Source organism: Cibotium barometz, chromosome 20 (assembly GCF_041138505.1).
Source record: "Cibotium barometz isolate CiBa-2024 chromosome 20, ASM4113850v1, whole genome shotgun sequence".
Taxonomy (NCBI): Eukaryota; Viridiplantae; Streptophyta; class Polypodiopsida; order Cyatheales; family Cibotiaceae; genus Cibotium; species Cibotium barometz.
The window spans coordinates 9,346,856-9,359,743 of NC_141065.1; the positions used below are offsets into that span (position 1 = coordinate 9,346,856).

Sequence of the window (12,888 nt, forward strand, 5' to 3'; positions counted from 1 at the left end):
CGGGTGCGTTATAGGCCCCGTTTCATCATTATAGGGTATTCTCGGCAGTTTTCTGGAATTTCTAGTAGAGAACTGGTTCTTGCAGTGCAGCAGTGCATTTTTTGGAAGTGCAAACAGGGTTTGCACATGTATTGTTGATACTGGATGTATGTACATGTACTCTGGTCACATTTGGTGACACACAGGCTGTGTTGAAGTACTGTTTGCTGTAGTAGTTATAGGAGATATTGCAGTATTATAGGACAGAAGTTATTTGTTTGCAGGTTATTTGATTGTTGTAGGAAAACATGTGTGACAGAATTAATCAGATTGTTAGTGAGAAGCTGGATAAGAATCACTTCCATGCGTGGAAGTTCAGAGTGACCAATTTCCTAATGGGTAAAGTATTTTGGGATTATGTAGAAGGAGACAGTAAGAAGCCTCTAGAGTTATCTAAGGAGAATGCCACTGCTGCAGATATAAAGGCATTCAAGGATTGGAATCAGGGTTCTTCACAAAGCAAGAACACATTGAAACAAGCCTTTTACTCTAATTCAGGTAGAGACAGAGGTAGAGGCCGTGGTCGAGGCCAAGGTGGTGGTCGACAAGGAAATCAGAATTCTGGACAACAACGGTCCAAGATTCACAACAGCAATCATACACAGGTGGAAGAGGCCAATCTAGAGGCAGGGGGAGCCAAAGAGACCGAGGTGGTTGGTAAAGAAATCAAAATGCAAATAGCATAGAGTGCTATTACTATGGCAAACCAGGACACATGGCAAAGGATTGCTACAAAAAGCAGAATGACATTAAAAGTGGGAAGTTGCAACAAGGCAACTATGCATCATATAGAAAACATGGAGGTGATGACATAAGTGAGCAGTTGTTTATGATGTAGCACATGCTTAGTTCCATAAGGGGATGTGTCAGGATCTCAAGATATATGGTATGTGGATTCTGGCGCCTCTAACCACATGACCATTCATGCTGAGTGGTTTAGAGATATGCAAAAAATAGAAAAACCAGGTTATGTAGAAACAGGTGATGATACTGTGCATCCCATTGCGCATGTTGGTAAAGTGCCATTATCTATGCAGGATGGCAAAATGAAGTACTTGGCTGATGCACTTCATGTTCCGAATATTACAAAGAACCTAGTTTCTGTTAGACATATGGTTGAGTAGTGTGTGCAAGTGAGGTTTAATCCTCAAGGATGTTTTGTGGAAGACTTCAAAAATAAGTGTCGCTTGGTTGAAAAGGGTAAAAGAAATGGTAGGATGTTTACTTTGAATGTGAACATGCCTGACATAAAGGCAGCCATGTTTGCACATGGAACATGTGTCATTGGCAGATATTGACATATGGCACAAGCGCATTGGTCATGTGAATGTACAGCGACTGAAGTCTATGTAGGCCCAAAATATTGCAGCATACAGTTGGCTAGTAACCCAGTATATCATGCTAGAACGAAGCACATTAAAGTGCATTATCACTTTGTAAGGGAGAAGGTTCTAGCAGGAGATGTAGATATGGTCATAGAGGATCAGGTGGCTGATATCTTCACGAAGGCATTGGGCATAGAGAAGCTCCATAGGTTTAGGAGCTTACTTAGAGTGGAGTGTGTGGAGTTGAGCTCGAGGGGGAGTGTTGAGATATCGAGCTCAACTAGTGTTACGGCAGACATTGATGACTCGCCTGGGTGATAGCTTTCACATCTACACCATGGCATGGTTGGTGAGATTATGGGTGATATGCAGCTAGTGGGATGATAGGCTGTGTGACAGCCATTTTGGATTACTAGAGACTGGCATAGTTATAGTGCCAGCTCATTTAGTCGGGTTCACATTATAGACCGACTCTTGTGTATCTTATCTTTATGTTATGTTGGTTGAGTAGAGAAGAAGAAGATAGAAGAAAATTCAGCTATCCATCTCTCTCTTGTGTCTTCCTCTCTCTTGTGTGTGTGTGTGTGTTTGCTTCCTAGGGTTTGAAGCTCTCCCTCTCCCCCACATTCTCTTTAAACCATGCTAGTGGTGTAGATGTGGAAGCTATCACCCAGGCGAGTCATTAATGTCCGCCATAACACTAGTTGAGCTCGATATCTCAACACTCCCCCAGGAGCTCAACTCCACACACTGCACTCCAAGTAAGCTCCTAAACATGTGGAGCTTCTCTGTGCCCAATGCCTTTGTGAAGATGCCAGCCACCTGATCCTCTGTGTGCTAACATATACCAGATCTACGTCTCCTGCTAGAATCTTCTCCCTCACAAAGTGATAATGCACCTCAATGTGCTTTGTTCTAGCATGATATACTGGGTTTCTAGCCAACTGTATGCTGCTCATGTTATCACAATATATGACAACTGTACTATCCACGGGCTCTCCCATGTCACCAAGTAGCTTTTGAAACCAAGCTACCTCACAAGCGGCCATAGCATCACCCTATACTCTGCCTCTGTACTCGACAAGGCAATTGTTGGCTGCTTCTTACTCCTCCACAACTCATAGCAGCACTCCCAAATGAGAACATAAAACCACTGGTAGATCTCATGTCTACAATACTACGAGCCCAAATGAGAACATAAAACCACTGGTAGATCTCATGTCTACAATACTACGAGCCCAAATGAGAACATAAAACCACTGGTAGATCTCCTGTCTACAATACTACCAGCCCAATCAGCATCTGTGTATCCATGCAACTGTATCTCTGTACCAGCCTCATAGAAAAGTCCATAATCAACTGTGGACTTTATGTACCTGAGGATCCCTCTAGCCGCATCCAAGTGTGGCTTCCTAGGGGCCTGCATAAACTGACTCACAAGTCCAACATCATAGCTCAAGTCTGGCCGCGTAATGGTCATGTAGATCAAACTACCCACTATGCGCTTGTATGTACTGGGGTTCTCCAAAAGCTCACCTGTATCTGCAGAAAGCTTTGTGTTCTTCTCCAATGGCACTGAAATAGGCTTACAGCTCGTCATACCATACTTGGACAACATGTCCAAGCCATACTGCCTCTGCAATAGCAAAATGCCATGAGGTGATCTCACCACCTCTATGCCCAAGAAATACCGCAGCTCACCTAAATCCTTCATCTCAAACTTCTGCTTCAAAAGCATCCTAACATCATGTATGTCTGCATCACTATCACTAGTGATAATCAAGTCATCCACATAGATGACTAATAGCATGATCCCTCTATCTGTCTTTTTTACATATAGTGAAAAATCTACATTGGATATTTGAAATCCAATGGTAACAAGATACTCCCTGATCTTGTTTGACCATGCTTTGGGTGCCTACTTCAAGCCGCCAGACAAGGCTTTGCGTAGCCTGCACACAAAATCTGGATGTGCATCACTCTCATAACTTGGTGGCTGCATTATGTACACTTCTTCTTGCAAATGACCATGCAAGAAAGCATCCTTTACATCCATTTCACTGCACACAAAATCTGGATGTGCATCACTCTCATAACTTGGTGGCTGCATTATGTACACTTCTTCTTGCAAATGACCATGCAAGAAAGCATTCTTTACATCCATTTGATGTAAAGACCAACCCTTTGTTGCAACCATAGCAATGACAGCTCTCATGGTTGCCATTCTTGCAACCAGGCTGAATGTCTCCTCATAGTCTATGCCATAATTCTGCGCATAGCCCTTGGCAACCAATCTTGCCTTATACCTGCTCATTGAACCATTAGCATTGTTCTTGACTTTATACACCCACTTACATCCAATTGCCTTCTTTTCCTTAGGCAAAGGCACTAACTCCCATATTGCATTTGCATCCAATGCTGCCGTCTCCTCATCCATGGCATCTTCCCATTTCTTATTTCCAATTGCCTACTCAAAGCAAGTGGGCTCAACCTCCTATATTGCTTTTACCATGTAAGCATAATGATGGGCTGTATATCCATCATATCTCAACCTGCCAACAGGGTATCTAACCCTCATAGACCTGCGTACACCTGGATCACTGCCAGGTGTCTTCAAAACAACCCTAGTTCTCCTTACACCAGGAGTAACCACATACAGAATGCTAAGCTCCTTATTAAGGATCTACTTAGAGCCACTAGAGACACCATCCACATATGAGTGACCTGCTGACAGATCAGGCACAAAAGGTTGATCTACCTTTTCCTTCCCTTTCGGTGATACATGTGTACCTGCATCATTTCTCAACTTGCTTGACCATGGGCTAACATTGGATCCACTGCTCGAGGACTCCCCATGTCTACTCAACACCTGTGATTGCTGCTCTACATGTGGTGTAACATTAGCACTTCTTACATTTGCATCTTCTGTTGCCTTCACTATTGGTGCATACCAGCTACTTATCTCATCGAAGACAACATCTCTTCTTACTCGCATGACAACATCTCTTCTTACTCGCATGACATCTCTTCTTACTCGCATGACAACATCTCTTCTTACTCGCATGACATCTCTTCTTACTCGCATCTCACGAGTGGTAGGGTTATAGCATCTATAACCTTTTTGCTCCATATCATAACCAATGAAGATGCATTTCTCTGCCTTTGGATCCAACTTTGTTCTTTCTTCACCATGAACATGTACATATGAAATACACCCAAACACTTTCAAGTGAGACACATACGGTCTTATGCCTGTAAACTTCTGTTTATAGGAGTCATACCATGAACAGCTGTAGTGGGTGTCCTATTCGTAGTGTACACAACAGTTGCTACTGCTTCTGCCCAAAAGTAATGTGGGATATTCTTTTCAGCCACCCATCAAGGCACGTGCCACTTCTGCAATGTGCCTGTTTTTCCTTTTTACAACACCATTCTGTTGGCAGAGTGTACCTGACTTTTCTTGCACCCTGATTCCAATCCTTGAATGCCTTTATATTTGCAGGAGTGGCATTCTCCTTAGATAACTCTAGAGGCTCCTCATTGTCTCCTTCTACATAATCCCAAAATCCTTTACCCATTAGGAAGTTGGTCATTCTGAACTTCCAGGAATAGAAGTCATTCTTAGCTACTCGTGGTGAAAATAGATTTAAGGAAAGGCCTAGTTTTAGTTCCACTAATCACCCAATCAATTAGTTCACTATAAACTTAATCCAAAAAAAAACCCAAGGTTTCACACCAACTCATGCATTATTCCATATAGTTATAATTGGCTTCATATCAGCTCATGCTATATTGCATATAGCTATAATTGGGTTCATATTAACTTGTGCTACATTCCATCATTAGCACATTTTAGTATAGTGGAGAGATTCTATCGTTAATCACGTGGGTACCAATGACAAAATTCATGGATCTAATGGCTAGTCATGGATGCATACAAAAGTCCTTAATTCAATGATTGGTTGGGGGACTTGAGACTAACTTAGTTAAAGTTTTGTCACGAGAGTGTGTAGTATTAGCTCATTATTCATCTAATTGTTAATTCTTAAACTTGACCATTTCGGATGGTCTACCTCCATGCATTTGCAGTGCTATGGTTGATCCTTCTTGTATCCCTTGTCCTTGGCTTGTTTTGCTAATATTATTACTTGTACCTTGTTAAGGTCTCACTGGTTAGTTTGATGAATTCACTGATGATATTGAATTGCAAGTCAATGTCCAAAGGTTAACATAAGAATTGAAAACAGCCTCACTCTTTATTAAATTTTGTGTGATTTTTTTAACAAGAAGGTATTAGTATGAAGGATCACATGCTGGTTTTTGTTAGAGGATTAGAATTATGAGTAATGTGTGGGATGTTGTCAAAGAAAAAATTATCATTGGTTGTGATACTAATAATTCTCACCCCATTTTTGATCTTCATGTATTAAGCTACATTGTGTTTGTTATTTTGAATATTATGTACATCTATACAAACAAGGCTTTCTCTTAACCCCATGGTTACAGAGATGTCAATATGAGTTCCTCGCATTTCTATCATGTGATTTATTTTTATTGGTCTTTTTGAGCTCCCTTGATTAACATCCACAAACGTTCATATAATGATGTAACAAAGTGGCCACCATATGTAGCAACAATCCCCCAAAAATATCCCCAAATTGATAGTGGTGAAACCAATAGAGATGTGAGAAGAACCTTAGTTTTTGTAGATATGTTTAGTAGGATTTGTGCAAGAAAAATGATATAGTATTCCATGTTCTTGAACTGTTCACTTTTAGCTTTTATACGAGACTTTTCTTTCGATGTAATGTGCATGGGTTTTGAGAGCAACATTCAAGGCTATATTGTAAAGGCTTTTCTATTTTTGGCCCCACGCGTTTGTAGTATATGAATTTAAATTAAAGTAAATTTAATAAAGTTGAGGTTACCACGCACCCCATTTTGTGTCCACCGGACAAAAAGTGAGCCGCGGGTCCACCGCCCGGTGTGAATTGCTCATGCCACATTGTTGGCCGCCTGCTTCTTTTCCGCCGGTTTGCCTAAATCCAGATGTGTGTGGATGCCACGTGTGAGCCTGCATCATTTTTGTGCTTTCCTAAGGGTTCGACGTGACGAGCGATGAGAGTCTAGGTAGGTAGCCTTGTTTTGCAAGTGCCTTGTTCTTTCTTGCTTTTGCACTTGTCCTCGTCGTCGGCACCATCTAGCGTGGTCGCCATGGGCCTGTGGGAAGCTTTCCTCAATTGGCTGCGCAGGTATGTATCCATTTCTCCACTGAGATCGGTTTGGTTTTAAAAAAAATCGTCAAAATTACAACTCCCTTCCGTCTACCTCCAAGCTTTCGGAGGGCGCATCTAGCTTTTTGGGGTCTTATTTTAGAGTGTAAAATCACCTAAATGCCAGAAAATCTTGTTGGGCGTTTTCCAGGTTTACTAAACAATGCACTTCCTTTTGTCAAAGGATACGCATAATCAATGGATCGGGCTAGTATCTCTTTGACAGAGACTCTCAAGGATGAAGAAAGACAGTTATGCTAGCCCTAAAGACCATAATGTTATGGCAAAGTCTAGCGCTAGTTGTATCCAATCGGGAGGCACCGGGCATGGCTTTTTTAACGATACAGGGGGTGAGGCTTTTTTTCTGAGCAAGTGGCGTCAAGGATAGGGCCTTTTTTTTGGGGTGGGGAAACATGGCCAGCGTTTACACATTCAGTTAAATACTGCTTCTACAAGGAAATTTTGTGTTTCACAACCTGTGACAATGGTAAGGTGAAAGTGGGTTCGTTACCCAGGCACTAGAGCTTCAGCAGGTGCTGGGGCGCTTGTTACCATTGCTGCTTGACTAGATCACGCTGTTTTTCTGCTGTTCTTGGACAGCACGACACAGTGATATGCTGGGGCACGAATAATGCCTGACCTTGCTTCAGCTAGATTTGTGCGTAGGTGGTCCTGGAGTGCAAACACAGTATACTAGAAATGGCAAGATACTTGGACACTCTATAGTTGGGCCCGCTGCCAATTTAACTTTAGAGCTATGAAATGCGCTCGCATCCCGCTCCGAGGTGGAGCTGCTTTGCTCCCTTGGGCTCCCCTGGATACACACTGGATCAATTGAACGAGCCCCGCTCTATTGGGTAGTTGTCATTGTGAACTTGCGGGTGGTTCACAGGAGAGACATCATTTCCGTCATCGACTATCTTCTTCATGGAGACCCTCTCCACTAGGTTCTCCATATAGTTCCGACTCTCGATCGTTGGCATGGCGCCACGGGACTACTAGGTTACGGAGCTCTTCATCCATGCCTCACGAGGAACAAATTGGTGTGGATTCATCAATGTGATTTCAAGAAACAATGGGAGTGTTTCATGGAGAAACATGGTGAATTGATAACCAACTTTGGCATGTTTGTGTAAGCTTTTGGTCACTCCCAAGAACCGTCCGGGCGGTCGAAGCAAGTTGAGTGTGTGTGAAAATATACCCAAAAGGGTATTTTACCCAGCCCAAAGGGGCTATTTACTCATTTAAACTTTACTTTTTATCTGCTGGCCGACCAGCACCCTGCCTTTCCATATAAATATGAGGTGCCTCCTTATGAACTTAGCCATCACGAGTACTTCCCTGCTGGTCACGAGTACTTCCCTGCTGGTCGCCTACTTCAGGACTGCACCTCAGCGTTTTTACTCCTTGCTGCTGCTGCTGGATTGGTTGCCTACTCCAGGACTGTACCTCAGCGTTTTTACTCCCTGCTGCTACTGGATTGGTCACCTACATCAGGGCAGATCATCTGCGTTTTTCTGCTCCGGCTGCTGCCGTTGGTACAGGTGGAACCTCTCTCTGCTGGTGCTGAACTGGTCGCCTACATCAGGGGTGATCATCAGCGTTTTTCCTCTTGAGTTGCTGCTGCTGGTACAGGCCGCATATATCTGCGTTTCACTTCAGCATACTTCTGCGTTTTACTTCAGCAGCCATCAAGACATCAGTGCTTACTTCTCAGCTCACATCAGCCTTACATTAGGCATATATCGGCGCTTACATAAGGCTTACTTCGGGACTGTTATCTGCGTTTTTGGGACAGTAGCCGTCTCTGCTCGTTTGGAGTCTCACATAGAGCTCCTGTACTAGACTTTATCATTTATATACATATCACCGTTGCATGTTGTGTGATTTGCTTTGATCTTTCATATATTTGGTCCTTTGGTCTCTTTTGCCCTCACATGGTATTAGAGCTATCATGAGCAAAAGGATCGAAGACCTTGAGAGCACACAGCATGGATCGTCTACCCGCGATTCCGGAGGATCAACCTATCATACAAGATATTGACTCTCCTTATTCAGATATAGATCACACGGAGGATGGGACTCCTCATTCACTATAGAGCCCTGTTCGAGGTCTTTCATTGGGAGACGACCAACCTATTTTTACCCACTCACCTTCTACACCCTTGGCATATGGTTTTTCTTCTCCGAGCTCATCAGCCGTTACTTCCAGAGGAGGATACATGCCCACAGCCAGTGTGCCAGTATTGCCTCAACTGGAGAGCCTTGCTTCTCATTCTAGCCGACAAATTGGACTTTGGTATGGGACTTTTTCTCAGGAAGGACACGTACCTCCTCGGTCGTTTGGAGATCCATCATCATCAACCCTACCAGTGACCACGTCAGGTTTGTATATGTCTTTTTAGTACGTATGTTCCTAACTCTACCTGGGTATCTTCTTCTATAGCACAGGTTCAACAAACGGTACCATTAACTACTCTCGATCCCTGGCATTTTGTGAACCCAAACAGAGGAGGGTCTAGGAGTATAATTCATTCTTAGACTTCTGGTGTTCAAGGAGGTAACAATGTTTTCTCCTGTGGTTCACTTTCTGTCCCTACTCCTAATGTGTTATGGAATACTGCTCAATTTCAAGCACAAAACCCTCCCACCCAACCCATATCTTTTCCTACTAGTGTTGGTGTGCAGTCATCACCGCCTGCACCTCCTTTGGGTCCTGCGTATGGGTTCTACCCATCCCAGGTATCTTTTAGCTCTATGCCCTCTGGCACTGCGGTGCCACCCAGCATTCCGAGGTATCAGGTAGTTTACCAACCCATCTTTGGCATTGGTGTTTTTCCTAATTATGTGCGAGGCCTCTCCAGGATTTGTGCCTCAACCAGGTATTCCACCGATGCTGAGTGCCCAAACCTATATTCCATCTTATGGAGCACCCTCGACAGGTCCTACACCTATGCCTGGTCCTGGTGGATTTTCTGGTTTCCCCCCTCTAACCTTACACTCTGGATATGGGCACCAACCATCCCGGACTCCCCCACCATCTTTCTTTCATGTTTCTATGTCCAGAAATGCTTTCATAGAAAAGACTCATTTTTACGGGTCTAATTATACAACCTGGGCTAATCTTATGGAATAAGTTTTTACTTTCCAAGGTTCATGGAACCTAGTAAAGGGATTTGAACCAAAACCCCACCCTTCCCTAGCACCTCCTGAAGTCATCTTCCATTGGGAAGCTAGAAATGCCACTGCTATAGTGGAGCTCATGCAAGGCCTTCTGCCAGAGTTTCATTCTCAACTCCAGCAGTTCTCCTATGTCTCTGACAGATGGGCACGCTTTGCAGAGAGAGATGCTGCACGTGATCGCATGCGTCGCATTGATCTCGAGCATCAAATTCAAATTTTCTCTATCAAAGAAGGGGACGACCTGACCGTCAAAGTTGTTGAATATTGGCGCATTAACACCGAGTATGCCACCATTGGTTCTGCCAAGTCACAGGAAGACCAGCTTATCACTTTACTAAACAAGTTTCCACCTAGTTTCATTACTTTTGTCACACAAACCATTAGTCTAGAACCTATGCCTAACCTATATGAGTGTGAGTGCCAACTCTTGTGCTTCGCTCGGTTGCATGACCAATTTCATCCCAAGAAGTCATCCTCTTCCTCCACTCAAGAGGGGGCCCTTGTGTCCAATACCACCTCTACTCAAAAAGGACAGCAAAGGAAGGGGAACAACAACTCAGGAAATCAAGGCAAACCTCTCGGCTGCAATATTGATTCCAAAAACCCTGCCTCAACACACATTCCCCACTGGCAAAATATTCCCAAAAAGAATAGATTTTGCACTTATTGCCAAATGCCTGGACATTTTGATGATGAGTGTGTTTTTAAAGCCAAGGAAAATAGAGGCAACATCTCCAACCCCACTACCTCCACCCGCCGCCAAAACAACCAAGGTGGTAGCAATGCCCCAAATTGGAGATCTAGAGGGGGTAGTAATCCAACACCTGCTCTGTCGAGCTCCCTGCCAAGGACCCAACAACAAGGCAATGGTTCTACTTGGCTGCGTTCTTCTCAGTGGAGATTCACTGGTCAGGTTGCTCAAGCCCCACCCTCCCAGTCAGTTTCTTTCACTACCCTTGAAGAGATGTCTGACTGGTCTTCCCTTACGCCTTATCCCGGCCCCTCGGCCAATATCGCTCAGGTCACATTTAAGGTTGATTCTAGCCACTCCTCCAGAAAGAAGAAGAAACAAAGGCCTAAATGAGGCCATCCGCGGGGGAAAGCCTCTGCCTTCATTCAGATCTGTCAGTTACCTGACAGTCCTTCTGTGCCCATCATTGAGGCCCATCCAACTCTTCGCTGTGGTCATCCAATCACTTGGGTAGTTGACAGTGGAGCTACTCACCATATGGCACGCAATGCTAACATTTTCATCTCTCAACATCCCGTTAAGGGAGAAGTTCGATGTGGCAACAACACACAATGATGCCCATAAAATCCATTGGCATTGTCTTATTTGACACCAGCACTGGCCTCGACTAGGCTACCTTGGACAATGTCTATCTTGTCCCTAATTTAGGTCTCAACTTACTTTCTGTATCCCAGTTGACCCAACTCAATAGTGGCGTTTACTTCAACAAACGAGTTGTTGAAGTAATTGATGAAACTACCAGTCTTGTTGTTGCCAGAGGAGGTCAAACTTAGAAGGATGGTTTGTACCGGATGTCTACTTTTTTTATCGAGCCATCTTCTGCTGGTTCAGAGTTTCATCGGGTTCGTGCCCATGTGACCCAAGCTCCATCCGACATTGAATGACTATGGCACTTTCGCTATGGTCATCTACCCTATGCTACACTCTACGAGCTTTTTTTTTTTTTTTTTTTTTTCCGGGAAAAAGATCCTTCTATTAGTTAATGAGAAAACGCCATAAGGCTACAAAGCTCACCTCGCAAGGAGGGATAAAACACCGTGAACTCCTGAGCTCCACCCCCGTGGCTGGCCGCTCTCTGGGGGGGGCTACCTAGTAGTACATGTGGGAGGTGAGAAAAGCCAGACTGGAGGCCTGTAGTGCCAAGTGACATCCTCGCCCCTCGCGGTGAGGAAAGGGCCAGGGTGCCAAGTGCGGAGGAAAGCCTTGCGGCGCCCTCTCATGCGATCCGAGTCGCCCTGGAGTTTCCCCCAGTGTCCTCTCAATGTGTGAATGATGTCCACCCAGAGGGCCTGTATGACCTCTGCCGGTGGAGTCGCCTGGCGGTCAATGGCCTCCCTGCATCGGGCTCTCCATATGTGCCAAGCTGTCATGCTGCTGAGCATCTCCCATCTGTGCCCGACCCCCTCCTGAGGGGCTGCCGATGAGAAGTCTGGCGTCGGAACCACCGCCATCGCCCTGTCAGAGACCTGGATGGTCGCGCTGCCAGGGACGTCCTCATATCCAAGGGCCGGGCCGCTGTCCGTGGCCCAAGCCACCGCACCCCACGTCACCAGCATCTCACCTGGTGAGCCTGCAAAAACCATCCTGAGAGCGCGCTGCCAGACCTGCTGAGCCTGTGGGCAATCCCATAAGCAGTGCCGCTGCGACTCCTGTGCATGGCCGCACCGAGGGCAGGACGCTGGGTGTCTGCCAAAAGCTAGCCATGCCCCCACAGCCAGTCCTCTATGCGCTGTGAGCCAGAGAAAAAGCGTCACCTTCCGGGGCCGGAAGCTGGCCCAAAGGCGCTGCCAGAAGTCCCTAAGAAAGGCAGGGGAGAGCCCCTGTCGCCGCCAATGCTCGGCCGCCGCCGGGGTGCTCGCTATCCTGTGCCTCTGAATCCGCCGCCCCAGCCTCGCTGTGTACTGAAAAAAGGGGATGCCTGGGCTGGTAGGGGCCAAGTAGGGATCTCGCCAAAACCACTCACCTGGATCCCACTGAAGGCGAATAAGAGGCCTGCTGTCCCAAGCCCATAATCTCCAAGAACAGTCCTCTCCTATCGAGGCCGGTGAGGGGTCTACATGCCACTGTCTCTGATGAAAGCCGACCACCCGCACCCTCTGAAGAATACAACCCTGGAGCCCATCCAAATCTAGTCGTGTCCTCTGAAGCTGGCCACCCTCTCCCACCTCGAAAGTGAGTGGGGCGACTCTCTCCGCTGTGCCGCAGACCGCTAGAAGGATCTCATGCCGAGTAAAGACACCCATCCACTGTGGAGGTGGAGGGTCCTGTACTGGGGTCCGCCACTCCCGAGGGATGGCCGCCTCAATGTCCTGTCTCA

At 45.6% G+C, this 12,888-nt stretch overlaps 1 protein-coding gene across 2 annotated transcripts in view; it reads left to right on the top strand.

Moving 5' to 3' along the window:
- Positions 1–6,424: 6,424 nt before the first annotated feature.
- LOC147627525 (ADP-ribosylation factor-like protein 8a) overlaps positions 6,425–12,888 on the top strand; it is a 77,897-nt gene continuing 71,433 nt past the window's right edge. The window contains exon 1 of one of the 2 annotated variants that reach the window (XM_086814445.1): positions 6,425–6,616. In XM_086814445.1, the coding sequence (XP_086670571.1) occupies positions 6,579–6,616 (38 nt within the window). In that variant the 5' untranslated portion in view covers positions 6,425–6,578. The remainder of the gene's footprint in view (positions 6,617–12,888) is intronic. The other variant, XM_086814446.1, reaches the window with a different exon arrangement.